This window comes from Littorina saxatilis, linkage group LG2 (assembly GCF_037325665.1).
Source record: "Littorina saxatilis isolate snail1 linkage group LG2, US_GU_Lsax_2.0, whole genome shotgun sequence".
NCBI classification, from domain to species: domain Eukaryota; kingdom Metazoa; phylum Mollusca; class Gastropoda; order Littorinimorpha; family Littorinidae; genus Littorina; species Littorina saxatilis.
Genome location: NC_090246.1, coordinates 62215607 through 62237302, shown reverse-complemented (window position 1 = coordinate 62237302; position 21696 = coordinate 62215607). Strand labels below are relative to the sequence as shown.

Sequence of the window (21696 nt, the reverse complement as noted above, 5' to 3'; positions counted from 1 at the left end):
TGACTGATTGAAAGATTGGTTTCTGTTTTCCTTTTGACCTAATAATAGATTGTAAATAAGTTACATAGAATAGCATCCACATTCATTGTACAGTCTCGTACATTTAAAACAAAATTCTACTGACGGCACAGAATTAGCGGAGCTTTCAAAACACACCTCCAGCTTTGAATAAATGAGTAAATCTATTCTTAACAACGGTTTATTTCTTCTACCTCAACAGAATCAGCTTTGTGAAAGCAACAGTTCTTTTCTTTTTAAATGCACAAGCTGTTCATGGACAGAATGTGACAACTTAGCTTTTTCTTTTGGTGTGGAAAAGCGAATGTTAACTGTCTCATGAGCGACATACTTGAATTTTAAATGCTTTTGTTCAACATATATTTAATGAGATGCTTGTGGTTATTCTTGTTTCAGTATAAATACTAGATTAATGACATGACTAAAGTGATGTCTTTCTCATTCAGTAAACGACTGTCACCAAAACAGATTCCAGTCTCTCGCCAGCAATAAACTATCTTGTAGATCTACATCCTTATGTATGTAAATATTTAAAACTAAAATGTGTCTGTACCATTTCCAGTTCTCTTGGTTTACTTTAGAAATGACTCACTGTTTGTTTAATTCAAAATTACTTCACAATTTTTTCTGGTTATTTTCAGGTCAGTTTTTTTAGCGGAGTTCTTTACTTTTCTTTATAGTGTTCATAGTTAAAGGCACAGTAAGCCTCCCGTAAACCATCACAGAGCTCTCCGAGCGTCTACATACAGTACAAGCATACTTCCATTTGAACGCTCACTGAACGGCAACATACTGGCTGCTTTCTGTCGAGCGTGAGAAATTTTCAAAGAATTTATTTTCGCGGACTTGGTCCTCTACAACAATGGCGCCTCGTTTTGGTGCTGGACGGCTGTTATGAATATTCAATACCGGAAATCACGCCCGGACAGTAAGCCTCCCGTAAACCATCACAGATACTGTCAGGCTTTTACACACAGTACAAACACCCTTCCATTTGAACGCTCACCAAACGGGAACATCCTAGGTGCCCTACGTAAAGAGCGAGCAATTTTTAAAGAATTAATTTTGCAGATTATCTCGAACTTTTTGGACCCATCCTGAACTCAGGTCAAAAATGAGTTACTTCCCTTCGGGTCTCATTCTATCAATGTAATCTGTCCATAGCCGTGGATCGATGATTATCAGAATGTTTTTGGGCCGTGGTGCGTTTTTGCGCTAGACCTAACTTTTAAAATCAAAATAATAAATTGACAGCTTGTTACACAAACATTCTTTAATCATAAAAGAATTCTTTTTTCATCAAGACAAGATCAGTACAATTTGAAGTTGTGAAAGTTTGAAAAAAGAAAAGCCCGGAAGCAGGGTCACGCAAGGGTCGTAGCAGACGACGGTTTATGCATATCGCGGTTCCTTTCAACAGTCAAAAGCCATCGCTAGAGTTCTTGTGAACCACAGCCGTTTGTTTCGTGCATAAAAACGTGCTATTGTAGATAAGCTCACATCGAGTCGCATTCAAATGACTAACTGACGACTACATTGTGAAAAGGGGAAACTGGATCACACGGGTTCACGATGACTCAGGGGTAAGATAAACCACGCAAAAATAAATCCTTTGAAAATTGTTCGCTCTTTACGGAGGGCACCTAGGATGTTCTCAATAGGTGAGTGTTTAAATGAAAGGGTGTTTGTACTGTGTGAAAAAGCCTGACCGTATCTGTGATGGTTTACGGGAGTCTTACTGTGCCTTTAAGACATGTTATTTGTGACACAATGTTTTTGTTGGTCTTTTACTCTGGGGCATTTTAATAATCCGTTCCTATGAAGCCAATGATTGTGAAAATGTATATATATTTGAAACCATGCAACAACACCAAATAAACTTTCTTTCTTTCTTTATTTGGTGTTTAACGTCGTTTTCAACCATTCAAGGTTATATCGCGACGGGGAAAGGGGGGAGATGGGATAGAGCCACTTGTCAATTGTTTCTTGTTCACAAAAACACTAATCAAAAATTTGCTCCAGGGGCTTGCAATGTAGTACAATATATTACCTTACTGGGAGAATGCAAGTTTCCAGTACAAAGGACTTAACATTTCTTACATACTGCTTGACTAAAATCTTTACAAAAATTGACTATATTCTATACAAGAAACACTTAACAAGGGTAAAAGGAGAAACAGAATCAGTTAGTCGCCTCTTACGACATGCTGGGGAGCATCGGGTAAATTCTTCCCCCTAACCCGCGGGGGGTAACACCAAATAAAATGAAAAACGATTCTCGCACTTTTATTGACTTTGACGTTGTAGTTATACAAGTGTAAAATTCAGAACTTTGCACAGAGGTAACAACACATCAACATAAGTGCAAATTAACACACACAAAAAGAAGGAAATAACATTGAAAAAGCTTTCCTTATTTCTCTCCTTTGTTGGTCGTTGCACCAATGTAAGGAAAAACAATTCACGAGAGTAACACAAACACCAATGATTAAGATACCAATAATAAATACAATGGCAGTCTAAAGTATTCACTGTTACACTAACACTTTTCTATGGCCAGTGACTGCTTTTTGTTTGGCCTGGCATCACTCACTTACCTAAGACTTTAAGAGTACATGTACTAAGATGCACAATTTTTGGATGAAAATACAATCTCTATACTTAGTACCAAAACCAGCTGCACACCCACAAGCATACAAATGCAAGCACACTAATACATACACATATGCACCTGTGCACACAGTCACACTTACGCTTGCAGGTTGCACATAACCAAACACATGTGCAGCTACATATATGCTGGCACACGCACACACATACATACCCACACACTCGCACACACAATCACCCATGAGCGTAATTAGTGCCTGAGACTTGTTTTAAGATCAAATCAGTTGGGGTCACTATGTAATCCCCTCCAACTGGCACTAACACCTGCATTTATACAATGACTAGACACAGATTAATGCTTGTGGGTAAAATGAAAAGAATTAGAACAAACAAACAAAAACCCCATCAACATGCTCCTTAAACTGCCTTCACAGTCACAGTGCCAAATGAATCCATGTATAACATAATAAATTGTTAAATAATACCAGGCATGGGAATTGAAAATTGTAAAAAAGGCTGAAAATTTATAACTGAAGACGCGAAGCGTCAAGTCGACGGCGCGAAGCGCCTAGCCTTACTAGGGGGGTCCGGGGGCATGTCCCCCCGGAAAAAAATGTCTCCAAAGAACCCAGATGGTGCAATCTGGTGTCATCTGAGCTCCAAGTTTGCCATTAAAGGACCCCATCAGGCTATTTTTGGAGTCAAAAACGCGTTTATTTGCGTTTTGGCGTGACTTAGGTTAACCAGACATATGCATGCCGTAGGAAATTGTTTTCTCACCTTCCCTTACAGGGTTTAGTTTACTTCGGAATCGTTTAGGCCATAATCTGACGAATTTTGTGGCTGAAGCGAAGCGTTTTCGCGTTCCGATCTGGCGGCCATTGTATCCCGAACGTCCGCGAGAGTACGGAAGTGGTGAATTCTGGGTAAAATTTTTGATGATGTCAGAAGCCGTATTCATAGAAGCAACTTTAGCTGCTGAACCTTACAGTTTTGAGCCTGGGAGTTAAAATCAAGGGTCTGCGCGCCCCGTGATTTGTAATCATTTTTTTTACAAATCACGTTAATGTTCCCGATATCTTCTTGTCATCCCAAAAGTCAAGGCACAAAAACAAAATCCCTTGAATTTTGGGGTAGCGCGACTCTGTTGATTTTGTTTTCTTTCTCCATATCATTACTAGATTGTCCCGTCGCTGGGAAATTCGGATCATGACGATATTATCACATCTTTGACACATACCACAACTTGGTCACATACCACAACTTGGTCACATACCACATCTTGGACACATACCACATCTTGGACACATACCACAACTTGGACACAGACCACATCTTATATGCATACCACAACTTGGACACATACCATAACTTGGACACATTACCATAGCTTGGACACATACCACATCTTGGACACATACCACATCTTGAACACATACCACAACTTGGACACATACCACAACTTGGACACATACGTCATATTGGACACATACCATAACTTAGACACATTACCACATCTTGGACACATACCACAACTTGGACACATACCACATCTTGGACACATTCCACATCTTGGACACATACCACATCTTGAACACATTCCACATCTTGGACACATACCATACTACAACTTGGACACATTCCACATCTTGGATATATACCACAACATTGCACATATTGGACACATACCACAACTTGGACACATACCACAACTTGGACACATTCCACAACTTGGAAATTTTCACAACTTGGACCACAAGCGCGACTCTGTTGCTGCTAACTTTTCACTGAGAGGAAGCGATCCGAATTCGCCAGCGATGAAGGAAAATAACGAAATGGAAAAAGAAAGAAAAACAAATCTTATGGATCCCTTGACTTAGGGGTAGCGCGACTCTGTTGCTGCTAGCTTTCCACTGGGAAGAAGCGATCCGAATTTCCCAGCGATGGGACAATAGGCTGAATAGAGAATTTTTTTACTTTTTTTTTTTTTTACAAATCACGGATTTAGGTTTGACGTAATTTGTACAATAGTTTTACATTTTTACAAACCACGGGTTAACAGCTCAGTTGGGGGTTTAATTGGTGCCAGTGTGTAGACATACAGGCTGGGGGAGTGGCTTAGGAGCGAGCAGATAGCTGTATCGTTATCAGCGTCTGTTACTGGAGATCGTTCTTACAGCGGCGTCCGAGTTGAGACGGAAGTGTCCCACCTATTTGGGTTGATAATCGGGGATTAATGTAGAATTGTATTCTCTTAGTCAGGTTTGAGGCACAAAGTGTACGAGGAAAAAACATTCTCTCTCAAGGGTGGAAGTAAAATGTCTGCCAGACTCAACAAATAGATTAGGCAGCCCATGATCACTGTTGTGATTGTAGTTGAAGTTTTATCGGATTTGTTGTTGGCTATGTTGTTGAAGACGTATAATTATGTTCTCGAATTTAAGTTGATGTTGTTGTTGTCGGCGTTGTAGATGAAATCAAGGTTGTAACGTGTCAAATCAATTGTGTTCCAGTGTAAAGCTGTTGTTGTTGACATTGTAGTTGTTCTTGGTTTTCGAGTTGTTGTCAGTGTTATTGTCGTCGTTGTAGTTGTTACCCAGTCGGATAGAAACAAATAAAAACTCAAGCCTGAGTCTTTTTTTTGCAACTCCGAACATTCGGCAGCAGCACACTCTCTCGGCATGATGTCGGGAGCACGCGCGCATCCACAGCTGCAGCAAAGACGCACACCGAGCGTTGCTACTTTTGCTTCTGGCTCCCCCTTGTGACGTCACAGCCAAGGGCTTGCCGCCGCGGGGAATTTGAAGTCTCGCGTAGGAGACGAATTTGGTTGCTTTTTGAGCATGCATTTTGTGTAAAATTAGACTGATGCAACACAAAACCTGAGATTTACTGATCGGTTTTTGCATCTGTAGATGCTTACCTATATCATTAAATCAACCCCAACTGCTTTATCTAACCTTAAAAAGAGCCTGTTATGGTCCTTTAAATTCTATTTTTAGAATCAGAGTTTTTAGTACCAATTTTTGCTGTTTTGAAAAAAAAAAATATACATGTATTATATGGTTTAAATTTGTTAAAAAAATTGATCTGTTGAGACAAACAGGAAAATGTAACTTGTAACACAATCTGTGCAATCTGGTTTACTTTCAAACATAAAAGTTCAAGTAACTGAGGCGGGCGGTAGCAGTGCGTGAACAAAGTACGGAAAGTTTTTGCGGACTTTTGCGCAAAGGCAAAAGTAACCGGTGCTTTTTTTGTGTGCCTCCCCCCTTTATTTTTTCGGCGGACACTTTTGCTTTTTCGGCGGAACAAAAAAAAAATCGGCGGAAATCTGCCGTTTGGCGGACAATTCCCATGCCTAAATACACATTCCTTTCCGGTGATGAATATACCCTACCGTGTACTCCACTTGTGTACAAATAACCCTGGAATGTTTCTGCTTTTGTTTTTTTAAGTGGTAACAACAGGCAAATAAAAAATAAAATAAACAAGAAGGGCAAAGCTCATACGACTCACATGCTTGACCTTGACCTTTACATTCAGGGTCAAGGTCAAATAACTAAACCTAGCAATGACATCATACACTAAGAACTGCTTTACACTTTTTTCCTACCAAAATACATGTGACCTTGACCCAAGGTCAAGGTCATCCAAGGTCATGCAACACAAAGCTGTTAATTCAAGACATAGGAAGTACAATGGTGCTTATTGGCTCTTTCTACCATGAGATATGGTCACTTTTAGTGGTTCACTACCTTATTTTGGTCACATTTCATAAGGGTCAAAGTGACCTTGACCTTGATCATATGTGACCAAATGTGTCTCATGATGAAAGTATAACATGTGCCCCACATAATTTTTAAGTTTGAAACAGTTATCTTCCATAGTTCAGGGTCAAGGTCACTTCAAAATATGTATACAATCCAACTTTGAAGAGCTCCTGTGACCTTGACCTTGAAGCAAGGTAAACCAAACTGGTATCAAAAGATGGGGCTTACATTGCCCTATATATCATATATAGGTGAGGTATTGAATCTCAAAAACTTCAGAGAAAATGGGAAAAATGTGAAAAATAGCTGTTTTTTAGACAACATTTATGGCCCCTGCGACCTTGACCTTGAAGCAAGGTCAAGATGCTATGTATGTTTTTGGGGGCCTTGTCATCATACACCATCTTGCCAAATTTGGTACTGATAGACTGAATAGTGTCCAAGAAATATCCAACGTTAAAGTTTTCCGGACGGACGGACGGACGGACAGACGGACGACTCGGGTGAGTACATAGACTCACTTTTGCTTCGCATGTGAGTCAAAAATGACGCAGATTGCATTTTGAGCAAAAAATGTGGTTTGATTTTTAACAAAAACAGGTTTTTGACTTCAACGTACTCATAATGACATGCTCAAATCAAACACTTTGAAAAAAGAACCCCTGATGTTGATAAAAAGATAACTATAAAACACAACCATTTCAAAGTCACAGACATACTGACAGATATATATATATATAATTGTACATTTGTTCCAGTCTGTACATGCAAGAGGAAAGCCTGGCTTTTCTTGTAATGGAATTGTACAAAGGAAGTACCAAGACCAGAAAAGACACCTCCAGTTACTTCAGTTATGTTATATAAACAAGTAGTATATAATTCCTTATCACAGATCATTTCAAAAGTCTAGTTCAAGTTTAACAATTTTCAAACTTAAACAAAGATAGCGTCAAACTAATAGTTATACATGTACATGTATTTAAACAACAGTACCGGTACATGTACATTTTATGCAAACCCACACTCGGATCAGATCTAGAGCAGTCGTTTTTTAAACTATATTCTGTCTCAATAGACGGATTCCTGAAATAACTCTGTCATGTTTTTATGGTTATGGAAGAGTTGCAATTCTTTGTAAATACTGAGGCAAACCAAAACATTTTGACCTTGTAGGCCAAACACTAGCGAGCTGTGTCAATCTACACATTTTGGTTAGCGAACTGCGCACTGAGGCGCCCAATCTTATCGGCATTGAATAGTCAGCTCTGATGAGCATACTTTTGTAAGAAAAGAGTGTAGTATTGAGCGGAAAGTGCTGAAAACACAGATTGGAGCTTATTTTCACTGGGATGTCAGTCGATCACTTGACTCCACTGTTCCATGTTTTTTGTGTGTGTCTCAGTGTATCCAAGTAAACACAAAACTTCCCAAACCAATGATATCCAGCGTTATATATCCGAACAATGTCTTTGGCAAACTGACACTTAACTTTCCAACTTTAAAGACCACATTAGGATGAAAGGTAACTAAGATCAGTGATTCTTGAATTCTTAAAGCTTAAGTGTTGAATATGTATAGGTTACAACACGAGTGGTTTTTTATATGGCTTGTATTTCAGTCAAGACCCAGCGGATGAATATCATCGGGAGACACGAGCCTCTGGCGAGTGGCTCTCGATTGATATTCCCGCTGGGTCTTGACTGAAATACAAGCCATATAAAAAACCACGAGTGTTGTAATCTGTATATCCCATTCTACCATCAAACACAAAGTGTAGACTACTAGCGGCACTGTTGCGATCTGTGCAGGGTAAAACTGTTGCCAGCGAGACTTAGCCCTTTTGCAACCTTAAACTAAGTGACCGTCGCTGAAAAAATAAAACGAATGAGTGCATCGATAAGTACGCGGTAACACTACTTTCAGACCATTTAAAAGCTTTAAGTAAAGGTTCATAAGTTGCAAGAAAGTAATGAAGTCGAATAGAAATTAATTTAGTTGAAGCGCACAATTCTTTTGTTTTGCGTTTCAGGTCGGCAGAACGGGCGAAACGGGTTTGGGACCCATTTGGCTTACTCGATTCAGAATTGATTCCACGTTGTTTTTCTCGAACGTGTGTAATTAGGCTTATTGACAGAGAAGCAAATCTTAGGGAACAAATATGTAGGTTTAGATTTAACCATTTGCTCCCTATTTGAAATGTATCTACGTGATAAACTGTTTTGCGAGTGTGTTTGCATGGATGAACTTAAACTGGTATGGGTGAGAGGAAAACGCGACCGACACGTCTGTCACCGCCGATTGATTGCATTTTGAAGGAATATGACTGGATTACGGAAAAATATGTGGACTTACTGCAGAGCCAGGCAAAAGAGTAGACTTGCTCGCAAAACACGTGAAACAGCCGATGTTTGATAGCTGAAGGCGCACACCAAAACACACTACCGACAGATTCTCAAAAGTCGTCTGCTAACGATGCAAGGGGAGGGTACTCGTGTTTTTGTTTTGGTTCGCTAGCATCTGGTTATCTTGTAAGTTGAATGTTCGTTTTTTTCGACCTGCATTGCTTTCATAATGAAAGAAACTTTTGCTTATTGCATCTCATACATCAGATCAGTTCTGAGATTCATTTTTGCGTGCAACTGATATGGTTTTCTGAGCCGTGCAATACGATTTTAGAACTTCATACAAATGTGTCACATTGTTCGGCGCGAGGTCAAAGGTCGGGAGGAAAGTAGTCCTTTGCCCAAATCGGAATCTGCACTATCATATATTTTTTGGAGTCCATGATGTATTTATTGAGCTATAAAAATACAACATATATACCCATACTGAAGTAACAGAGACAAAGAAGGGAGGTCATGGGATATATATCTATATCTTTATACGGCTTGTGTGTGTCTGTCTGTCTGTTCGCGATGCATGGCCAAAGTTCTCGATGGATCTGCTTCAAATTTGGTGGGCATATTCAGGTAGACCCCGGACACAATCTGGTCGATGAAAATTTTGAACACGTGCTCTAAGCGCGGCGCGGTAAACCGATTTTGGTTTTTCTGTTCATTCATTCAGATCCATTCCCAGTAACTCTTCCTTATCTTCTCCAGTGTTTTGCGCGTTTATCTCCCTTCCTTCGTGTGGCGTCAATCACGTACTGTATTTGCAAGAATACTGAATGAGAAAGTTTGATCTTTCGATCACAGCTACGGTATCATCCTGAACTTAGGTCAAAATGAGTACGGCTCATTCTCTGAGATAACTGGCGATAGCCGTTGAGCGATGACTGATCAGAATGCTACCGTATGACAAGCAGCTTCAGATATTCCCGTTACTATTTTTAGAAGGTCACTGTCCACAACGCTTTCCTTGCACCTGTTGTCCTCACTGTAAAAGTGCAAAGGTCGAATCTATTTATAGCCACTGTCATCTATCTCCGTATATATCTATATATATATATATACGGCTTCTCTCTCTGTGTGTGTGTGTGTGTGTGTGTGTGTGTGTGTGTGTGGTGTGGTGTGGTGTGGTGTGGTGTGTGTGTGTGTTTGCGTTGCGGTGAACCGCGGTGAATAAATACTCTGTTTCGCGATACGAAGTACGAAAATAAAAACTTTTTTGTTCGGCTCTACTTCTTCACTTCTTTTACTTCCGCCACACGAAAGCAGCGCTTTTCTGCACAGGTAGTACATCTAAGTATTGCAATTCGTGTACACAATTCCTCCCATCTTCAAAATATTGCCACTAATATATACTACCCCTCCCATCGTAAATATTCTGCATCAAATTTGGTGGGCATATTCAGGTGGACCCCGGGCACAAACTGGTGGATGAAAATTTTCAACACGTGCTCTAAGCCGGCGAACCGCCACGCTGCATACTCTGTCTCGCGTCGGGGGTAAAAAATCAAGGGTCTGCCAAACGGTCTGCGAAGCCGGGTATTCCTCTAGTATATATATATATATATACAATTCCAATAAAAACAATTACTAATATATCAACTGTCAGGTTTAATTTAAATAAACCTTTATGCTTCATGGTCCAACAACAAAAGATAGGCATCAAAACTGACAACTATAGTTGATCATCAGTGTATCAACCAGCTGAAATGAATGGAACACAATGTCTGACAATATGAGAAAACAAGTCGCGTAAGGCGAAAATACAACATTTAGTCAAGCTGTCGAACTCACAGAATGAAACTGAACGCAAGGCAATTTTTCAGCAAGACCGTATACTCGTAGCATCGTCTGTCCACCGCTCGTGGTAAAGGCAGTGAAATTGACAAGAAGAGCGGGGTAGTAGTTGCGCTGAGAAGGATAGCACGCTTTTCTGTACCTCTCTTCGTTTGAACTTTCTGAGCGTGTTTTTAATCCAAACATATCATATCTATATGTTTTTGGAATCAGGAACCGACAAGGAATAAGATGAAAGTGTTTTTAAATTCTTTCTTTTCTTTATTTGGTGTTTAACGTCGTTTTCAACCACGAAGGTTATATCGCGACGGGGAAAGGGGGGGAGATGGGATAGAGCCACTTGTTAATTGTTTCTTGTTCACAAAAGCACTAATAAAAAAATTGCTCCAGGGGCTTGCAACGTAGTACAATATAATTATTACCTTACTGGGAGAATGCAAGTTTCCAGTACAAAGGACTTAACATTTCTTACATACTGCTTGACTAAAATCTTTACAAACATTGACTATATTCTATACAAGAAACACTTAACAAGGGAAAAAGGAGAAACAGAATCCGTTAGTCGCCTCTTACGACATGCTGGGGAGCATCGGCTAAATTCTTCCCCCTAACCCGCGGGGGGTGTTTTTAAATTGATTTCAAAAATTTTATTTTGATCATAATTTTTATATTTTTAATTTTCAGAGCTTGTTTTTAATCCAAATATAACATATTTATATGTTTTTGGAATCAGAAAATGATGAAGAATAAGATGAACGTAAATTTGGATCGTTTTATAAAACTTTTTTTTTTTTTACAATTTTCAGATTTTTAATGACCAAAGTCATAAATTAATTTTTAAGCCACCAAGCTGAAATGCAATACCGAAGTCCGGCCTTCGTCGAAAATTGCTTGGCCAAAATTTCAATCAATTTGATTGAAAAATGAGGGTGTGACAGTGCCGCCTCAACTTTTACAAAAAGCCGGATATGACGTCATCAAAGGTATTTATCGAAAAACAGAAAAAAACGTCCGGGGATATCATTCCCAGGAACTCTCATGTAAAATTTCATAAAGATCGGTTCAGTAGTATGGTCTGAATCGCTCTACACACACACACGCACAGACAGACAGACAGACAGACACACATACACCACGACCCTCGTCTCGATTCCCCCTCTATGTTAAAACATTTAGTCAAAACTTAACTAAATGTAAAAAGACAACTTGATCCAGGAGAAATTAAACAAAATGTGGCATTAGTGAAACTCCAAAAGTCAAGAATAAATTCTCAGCCAGTGAAGACTTTGTGCTGCCATTTTCTTTTTCTCTTCTTCAATGTAAACTGAGAAAGGAAACAAAATTGAATTAGTCCTGAATAGCCAAATACATGTCGGTTGAAAGGACATAAAAAGGACGTAGAAAAAAACAAAAAAACAAACAACAACAACCAACTATTCTCTTGTACAAAACCGAACATGACCTCAGTGGTCCAGTCCCTGAATCTGACCTCTTACTATTTATGTTATCCCAATTCTCCAATAAAATGAAGTGAAATAATGTAAAATGTATTCACTGTTTTAAAATAGTTGAATCATTTACAATGTAATTTTACAGCATGTGTGAACAATGGACAGTCAGAAAGAAATGGTAATGTATGAAATACTATTTACATTTCTCTTTCATATTAGCTGGTTAACAATAGTATGCATACATAGTGCTACATAGCCCTAACTTTTGACAAATGCCCATCAGCCTCTACTGCAATCTTGTCCCGAACATTTGTTTTGAAGTCAAAATATTGGTTGTAAATGCCCAACAGCGTAAATGTACTTTGTACTGCAATCTTGTCCAGAACATTTGTTTTGAATTCAAAAGTTTGTTTGTAAAATGTGTTCTGAAAAAACACACACACACGCACACAAATATTACAGGTACATTTGTTCTCATGTAAGCAATCAGGTTCACCACAACAGATCTGCCCAGGGTTTTCACACAGGATACCAGCATCTTTGAACTTAAACACATGTATGTCAACTACCAACAACCTGTGTGCGTCTTGTGCAGAATTTTGTTGTTGAATTATTAAAAAAAAAAAAATCTTAACAACAAAGTGACTGTGGTAAGATGAACAAAGTTAAAAAAACAAAGGATTACTGTACTCACCGATACAAAGACGACACAAGACGATTATGAATTTTCGCTTCTGAAAGCTTCATCAGGAAAAGAACACAAAAGACAACAAAAAGCAGACGCAACACGGAACGAACAGGGTTTGAAAGAAAATGGAGGGGAAACCCGCAAAAAGGGGAAGGAAGTTGAATTATTGTCGGAAGTGACACCTTCGTCAATCTGCTAAATTAATTCAGAAAAAAAATACTACTCTGTAGAGAAAGCCGCCAGACTGTTGACTTTTGGTATGTGTCCAAGTGGAAGGGTGCTCTCATTCTATGTACAGGCCTGGACAGATCTGTGGCAGCAAACATGATTCTTCTTTTTCTTCTTCTTCTGCGTTCGTGGGCTGAAACTCCCATGTACACTCGTGTTTTTTGCACGAGTGGAATTTTACGTGTATGACCGTTTTTTACCCCGCCATTTAGGCAGTCATACGCCGTTTTCGGAGGAAGCATGCTGGGTATTTTCATGTTTCTATAACACACTGAACTCTGACATGGATTACAGGATCTTTTTCGTGCGCACTTGGTCTTGTGCTTGCGTGTACACACGGGGGGTGTTCGGACACCGAGGAGAGTCTGCACACAAAGTTGACTGAGAAATAAATCTCTCGCCGAACGTGGGGACGAACTCACGCTGACAGCGGCCAACTGGATACAAATCCAGCGCGCTACCGACTGAGCTACATCCCCGCCCCAGCAAACATGATCATCACCAACAGCATCTGCTTCAGTGAAACATATAAAGGTAAACATTATTTACCCAAAAACAGACTAAATACTTTACATACAGAATCCATCACAGTCACATTTACTTGGCACAAGCAGGCAACCGTTTGCACTGCAAGATGTATTGCTTTCGTCTCGCAGTGACACTTGGTTTACACTGTGTACATGTAGTTCTCAGTCTTTAGATTTTTGCCAGTCTTCGTGAGTATGAGTACATATATAAGTCCCTTTTTTTGTGTGATTGGTTATTATTCATGCACACAAACGTGCATGAAAGTAGAAGCCCTTACACTTAACAGTTGGCAGCAGAATGTGATCAAAAAAGGAGGAGTGAGGTTTGTGACACACCTTCAGTGACGACTAAGACAGCTTCTGGTAAAATGGTGGAATATATATAGATATATTGATTTGTTCTCCATGTGCTGCTCATCCACTATCCAGTGAAAAAACCAAGTGCACAATATTGTCTGACCGCTACAGCGTGACACATCAATTTTTCTTTTTGTTTTCAGTCAGGTTTGTGTCTTCTCAAAGGCTCACTTTGCAACACAGATCAAGAAGTCTCCACACATGTAATTGTCTGGTGATTTTGTGTAAACATGCAAGCTCGTTGACAGCTTGGATCAACATCTTTCCCCAGAATGATGTACCTTATTGGAAACACAAAACATGTGCCTAATATCACAATGCCTCCTGCCCCGTGAAGTCACTGTAACTTTAGTGCATCGTGAGAGTGTGTACACATTCAGCATATTTACTGTCTTGTGAATTTACTGTATTTTTTAGTTCATCCTCACAGCCTGTGTAAATTCAGTGCATGTGGGTTAATTCATTTCAGGTCATCCTGACAGATTTTGATTATGCACAAATATAATTATTCTGACTGGAAAATCTGCTGTATTCAGATCTAACTTCTAAGACCAGACCACAGTCCTGACAAGAACTAGAATTCAAAGACCGGCAGAAGTAAAGCTGTTTGGCAGAGAAGCTAAACATATTGATTGCCATCATAGAACAGGAAGACACACACGGCTGGAGAAGAGTTCAGAGATGACGGTGAAGAAGATGGCCATGATGAAAAGAACGTAGGCGGAGCCGACTTGCGTGTGGTGCGGCAACTTGTATGGCTGACCTCCAATAGCCGCCACGTGGAAACCAATGGGGAACACCACTGCTGCCAGGCAAAACAGTGTCACTGAAAAGAAGCAAACAATGCATTAAAATAATGTACATAATTACATTGCACCCATTCTTTGAATTATAACAGATCAAGGTGTAAGAGCAGGAATCATGTTATTAATACAAAAGTAATGATCTAATCATTTAATAACACTTGAAAAAAAGAATCCAAACAAAGCCAGTTGCAGACATAGAACAAACAAAAGATAGCTCAGGCAAATCAAGAAACTGATAAAATTAAAGACAGTGCATCAATGAACAAACTACCTCTGTTGAATGTTATATCACAGAATGCCATGAGAAAAACAACAACACACATTAACTGTTTCAGTCCGTCCTTCAGGTAAACATGCACCCAAAAGCTAATGAACCCATTCGCCACACACAAACACCCACTGACCTTCCCATCCATCCTCAAACCAACCATAAAACAAACTCTCCAACCAGTATCAAAAACGTTTCAAGCTGTCACTCACTTGCAAAAAGGGCAACCCATCTGACATATTTGGTAGCGCGACGGTACCAATGAGACAGCAGAAGCAGAATGCAGGTTGTGGTCAGACAAATGATGCCCCCCACAATACACAGGAAGGCCAGCGTCCATTCTGCGGGCAACTGTGGCCAAGTGCAGATCTCTGGTCGCCGGTGAATGATCTGACAGTGCTGAGTCAGGCCAAGGCGCATGTTTCCTGCAATCGCAGTAAAGGAAGAGATTTATAATATATATCTTATATGAAACACTAACAGTGAAGTCCGTCCTGAATTGCAAGGGTGAAACTGATAGTTTCAAAAAAACTTTCTTGCAATCATGCTCTTCATAAAATGCTCTATGCACCGTATTGAAGTTATTTCTACTACAGTGGAACCCCTCTCTAGCGACCTTGAAAATGTTGACAAAAATCGGTCCTTATGGAGGGGGGTCCTTACAGAGGGAGGGGGCGGGGTCAGGGGGCCACAAAGAAAGTCACCTCAGATTTTCTTAAAAAAAGAAAACAGAGAAGTTTGAGTTGCTGACGACCGTTTCCTCAAGCAAACTGCTTCGATTTCATGTTTGACATTGTCGATGGTGTCCACCAGTTCTGGTGCATGTACTACCCTCAGATCTCAGTACCCTGGCCAAGTTTCCTCTCAAGACATCAAAGAGACCGCGCCATAGGTTAAACTCCCCATAGGTTAAACTCGGTCACTGACCCGGGTGCAGGAAGTGTTTCCTCTCTCAGATATGAAAGGGGAACCACCTCTCATAGCTAAAACTGGGTCAATGACCCCTGGGAAGAAGGTGTCCATAAACAAGGCCACCCAGCTATCACAATGGACCTGCCTTTGATCTCGATGATTGGTTTGTGATGTTTACTCAGCCCACCCAACCATCACACCTCTCAGCGGTTTAGTGCCTTTGCTTACGCGAGACGGTTATAACTGGTTATAACCGGTTTGTCAGTGATGCGTTACGCTGACTGAGAGTCTTGGCTTTGTCTGACAAAGTCGTTGTACAAGCTGTTAGGTCGGTCCTTAGACGTTAGAGCAGGGTGGTCGCTACACTGGTGACAACTATATAAGGAAACACATCGGTTAAAAAAAAAGGGTCGTTGTGGCGGGGTAGTCCTTAGAGAGGGGGGTCTTAGAGAGGGGTTCCACTGTATTTCCATGAGATGAATGTGAATTCACCAAAAATCATTTAACCCTTGTTTTTATTTTCATAGATCTATAGGTACACTGTCCACTTCATCTTAAGTTTCACATTAGGGACCTTAGGCGCACCAACACATGAGGATAGTTGCCCTCTACAGGGATTAGCTCAGTATGAAGAAGAAGAAGAAAAAGAAGAAGTGCATCAAAATAAGTGTGTTAATGTTAACGTTAACTCAATAACTGAATAAGTTGAAGAACCGATTCACTTGGCACACATGCAGGAAATTTTAATCTGGATCTGGATCTGGTAAGGGTACGTTGCAGGAGCCAGTAGGGTAAGGGTATCTAATTCCGACCGATTGAGATCATTGTTTTATTCTCAAGGCTCTAAATCGTAAAGTTTAGCAAATATGTCTTGTCTGGTAAGACCAGCGTTTTCCGTACGCAATTCTTGTTTTAAATAGGTGCCCGTGTCGTTACTTTCCGTTATTAAAGAAGCGTTTGTCGGGAAACATTGGAGGTAGGTGTGGGAACCTAAATCCGACCGGGGGGTATCTAAATCCGACCGAAATCTACTCGGAACTAAATGACAGTAAACGTAATGTTTCTCTCCGGCTTGTTTTGATCGTGTAGTTGGAGTAATGATCGTCCAGGATGAGGTGTTTGTGAATATCAAATCTCTTCTGTCCTTTTTCTATCATCCCAACAAATATTGCTTGTTCCTAGATCTATCTATACAATGAATCTAGGTCATGTGATAAAGGCTAAATACGATTCTGTCAATTTTCTCTTACACGCAGCGTGGGCACACACACACTAACACACACGCAAACACACACAAAACACACACAAACACACAACTTCGTGACTCGTTGAGCGAAACACTCTATTACTATTAAGCTTACCGAGGCTTACATGCTCGCAAACACTGACAAGCACCCATCCACGCACTTACGATGTTGGTGTCGATTCATCAGTTTAGGCAAAAAAAAAAAAATTGTCTGTTTCTGGTAACATGGCTAAAAAAAATAGGGTCGGTAGGTCGGGATTGGTTTTTTTTTTAAATTTTTTTTTTATTTTTTTACCCCAAATGTAGACCAATAAAACTAACTTTAAAAATCGCGCAAAGAGACTGGATTCACTATACATAGAGACAAGACACTCAACACATTTACAAATCGTCAGCGGACTTTCGTTTTCACACGTTTTTGTTGTTCATTTTCTCACCCTGTCCTTTACCACAAAAAAAAACCCAAAAAAACTTTGAGTTTGGAAAAAAAAAGTTTAGGGTCGGCGCCGAAATTTAGGGTCGGTCGGGTGACCAGAAACAGACAATTTTTTTTTTTTTGCCTTAGGAAGACAAGAGCGCGCGCAACTGTCATGAAGTGGATGGAGTGGTTGCGGCTTTAATTTTATCAAAACAAGATTGACTGGACATAATAAATGAGCCTGTGCCAAAAGGTGATCCTTAAAATGGGACATTCACATGCAAAATTCAGAATGCAAACAGAGCTTTGCAAATTTAATAAAGTCATTTAGACTGTTTTAAGATTCTGCTTTTGACAGTTAAAAGATAACTTGTAGCATACCTTTTTGATAATGCCACGACAAAGCTTGATATTTATGTGTGTCAACTGTAACGCAGGACACAGTACTATGCTTATTATTTTGTTCATAAAAAGTGTTAAATGGCTCAAAATCACATTTGTATACATACATGCATTGTAAGCTAAGGATATATATTGCTATTGCTCACATAGCTGAGACGGCTGGACTAAAAAAAATGGCATAACCATTGTGTCTTCCGTTACGATTGACACCTAACAAGTCAACATTTTCTTCTCACAAACGTAAAAATAGTTTCAGAGCAAAAGTTTAAGAAGGTATGTTGTATTTATGGCATTGTAAATGTTTTGGTATCTAAACTTAGTTGGATTTCTATTCTGATTACTAAAATACTCGGGCGGGGATGTAGCTCAGTCGGTAGCGCGCTGGATTTGTATCCAGTTGGCCGCTGTCAGCGTGAGTTCGTCCCCACGTTCGGCGAGAGATTTATTTCTCAGAGTCAACTTTGTGTGCCGACTCCGAAAGCGGCGTATGGCTGCCTAAGTGGCGGGGTAAAAACGATCATACACGTAAAAGCCGTGGGAGTTTCAGCCCATGAACGAACAAACAAACAAAACTAAAATACTCATATTTGTGTGTCACTCGTAACAAGACATGACATTTTGTTTCAATGCATATTGTTTACTTATTTAAAAAAAAAATGTAATTTTGGACAAAATTAGTGATAAGTAATTCATACTTATTGTTTGAATACAAAATGAGCTAAGAGGAACCTACACAGGAGGAGTTTTCAATTTTTGTGTGTCAACTGTAACATGTCCCGGGGGACATTAAAAATGTTCCGAACAATGAATAACTGCTGCGACAAGACATTAAGACACCACATTGAAATCTTTCTCAATTATCATAAAGAATACCAACCACAGGAACTGTGCAAAAGTAGAAGCAAGACACATGCTGCTTTGGGTGATTTTTAGACTTTTTTGTGTCAATCGTAACAGCCTGCTGAAGACACAGTATGTCAATTGTAACTGTTCTGTAAAGAGGACACAGTACAAATATTTTATTTTGTAGCCTAAAATAACTACATATATGCCCTTCAACTAAGTTTTGTTCAAGCAGGTGTGAATAAAAGCTATCATTTTAAACTGTAATTCAAAAGAGAGGAAACAAATTGTGAATTTTATCAGGAAATGGTCAATCGTAACAAAAAGACACAGTATTATAAAATATTTGACATTTCAAAAATAAGAGTGTAGATATGACATCTGAGTTTTTCTTTTGTCATGAGGCTTCAATGTAAAGGCTTTTTTCTTGATGTTAATGTACTGACAGCTCTCAAATATATAATTAAATAAGAAAATTGCAGTCTTAAATTTGAGAAATTTAGGACATGATCCGTTACAGTTGACACGCCACTTTTAAAACTCAAATTTTTCTGAAAAATTCAAACATGTTTTTGGTGAAAACTCATTTGAGCAAATCCTCATTATACACTCATAGAAATACAATCAAGAAATTTAATTTCCAATGAGCATACATGCTCTTACAAAACAATGAAGTAGCTATGTGTCAAATGTCCCACTTCAAAAGTGTCGGATTTTGATATTTTGGGGCATTCTAATAACCTTTTCAAGACCTTCCAATTGATAAAAACTGATGAAATTATCTGTACTATCTCTCTGAAGGGTTTACTTTAAGAAAGAGTGGTGCTATTAGTAACTTGCTGCTTTCATAAAGAGAAATTATTCTTGAAAGGTAGGTATCTTCTTGCTGACCACGTTTTGGCACAGGCTCAAACACACAATCTGATACCTTTCCGTGTTCATACGATTTTTCAAGAGTCATAAATGTAAACAATGAATGATTTTAATGGGATTTTATACAGCGTTTTGCATTCTCTGCGAGGTGGTCGGATTTAGATACCCACTCAAAAACTGGGTATCTAAATCCGACTGATAAGATTTTCTCCTTTTCGATTAAAAAGTGCCAGAAGACTTAGTCCGAACTATCAAAATACACTTCCAAAAACACTTAGTAACATCTATTTCAATCAAACAGAACTCTGTTCATCAAGTTTTATGACCTTTTTGTAAGAAACGTATGACGTACTTTTTCGCTACAAAGTTGCAGTTTCGCTCTGCGGGGGATCTGGCAAAGCAGACAACACAAGGCAAATTTTCGCGCCGCGGAGCCGATGACGCAAATCAACTCTTGTGACAAAACGATTGGTCCGTAAAGTCGCGTCATCAACCTGTTCATGACTGGCCCGAGTATGAATGGCATTCCTTCTGTTGTGGTGACGTACGCACATCGTCTTTGATGTGACTGGGAAAATCGGTCGTATTTAGGTACCCCAAAAATCGGTCGGAATTAGATACCTTTACTCTATTGGCTATCGTCGCAACGGAAAGTGTGAGAAAATTACCTCTATTTATGGGCATAGTGATGTTAAAAGTTTTTGCCCCACTTTCCTTGCTCTACAGTTTCTTTAAAAGTTCTTGTACTGTTCACTGCTGATTTTGTATGGACAGCTAGTCCACCAGCTCATGGTTTCAGTTGGAGTTCCGGTTTAAAAAGCTGGCTAAAAACACTCTACTGTCTGATACTAGTAGGTAGATTGGGCAGACCGAGTTGGTGATCCACCTGGCGCTGATGGTGCTAGTAGTAGTACTGCTACGCTGGCGGGGTTTGCTGTGATTGCACTGATGGCATCATAATTATATTTGCTTATACAATGTAGCTGTTTCAGTTTTTGAGAATACATTATCAATGTTTACACCATATACTGTTATACAGCAGCATGATTACAAAGAGAAGTAAATATTTGTGTTTGTGCATTTCAAACAAGGCGATATAACCATGTAAAACCAGCTTGAGACAGCACTTCTTCACAAACAGAGTTGTAGACACTTGGAATGCCCTGGACAAGTCAACTGTGGAGGCGCCGTCATTAAACAGTTTCAAGAACAGAATTGACAGTGTGTTCAAGGACCACATGTACTGTGCTAGGGTTAACCACCCAGTGTTTGCCACGAAAGCCACACATGCCACTCCCAGCCCATACGCCACCGGAAGAAAAGTCTAGACAATAAGGCACGATCAAAAGATCGTTGCACTAGGCCATCTCAAAGTTAGGATAGTCAATAGTACTGGTCAAAAGATCAGATATAGGCCTCGCGGCCTTAGACATCTGCAATTTTATCTTAATATCTTTATCTTATCTTATAACATTTTTTATAGAACTTAGAAGATAACAAATATTATAAAACATTTCGTTGCCCCTTTAATTGACTTACCGGCTTCACCATTGGTGACGATCCAGTCAGGGTTTGCCAGACTGCCAATAGCAAAGATGTCTGCTGTGAAGAACAAAATTCCTGACAAGGCAATGAGTTTATCCATGCTCAACAAAAGACTGCAAAAAATGGATTGGCACCAGATTACAAACTCAGAATCAGATCAGATTCACAGATCAACTATCCAAGCAGCACTGCAATTGTGAGAAGTTCAGGTACAGCAACATTTCAGTTGTTTCTGTTTTCGGTCTAAAAACGTGCGTCCTCATTCTTCTGTTTTAATGAGCCAGATATTTATTGATTTTTGAGTAACTGTTACAACTGTTAGTGTTATCGCGCAAGGTTCTACATTTTACGGATTTTACTGCAGCTTTACACAGTAATCGCTGAACCAGAAAGTTAACGAAGTCAATGGTTTGATCCTAAGGCAAAGTTAAAAAAACTCAGTTCTGAGAAGTTTGCGTCTGATGAACAAAAACAAGACGAACTTGTTGTATTTGTTGGGCCACTGTCAAAACAGTTCTCAAATGTACCGGAATCCACATACTGC

The 21696-nt window shown here is 39.5% G+C and overlaps 1 protein-coding gene across 1 annotated transcript; it reads right to left on the bottom strand.

Moving 5' to 3' along the window:
- Positions 1-2288: 2288 nt before the first annotated feature.
- LOC138959513 (modulator of smoothened protein-like) lies at positions 2289-21667 on the bottom strand. The gene is made up of 3 exons (XM_070331037.1): positions 21147-21667; positions 15126-15338; positions 2289-14665 (listed from the first exon to the last, which is right to left on the bottom strand). The coding sequence occupies exons 1-3, from the start codon at positions 21250-21252 to the stop codon at positions 14478-14480; spliced, it is 507 nt and encodes a 168-aa protein (XP_070187138.1). The 5' UTR covers positions 21253-21667; the 3' UTR covers positions 2289-14477.
- Between the last annotated feature and the right edge of the window lie 29 nt (positions 21668-21696).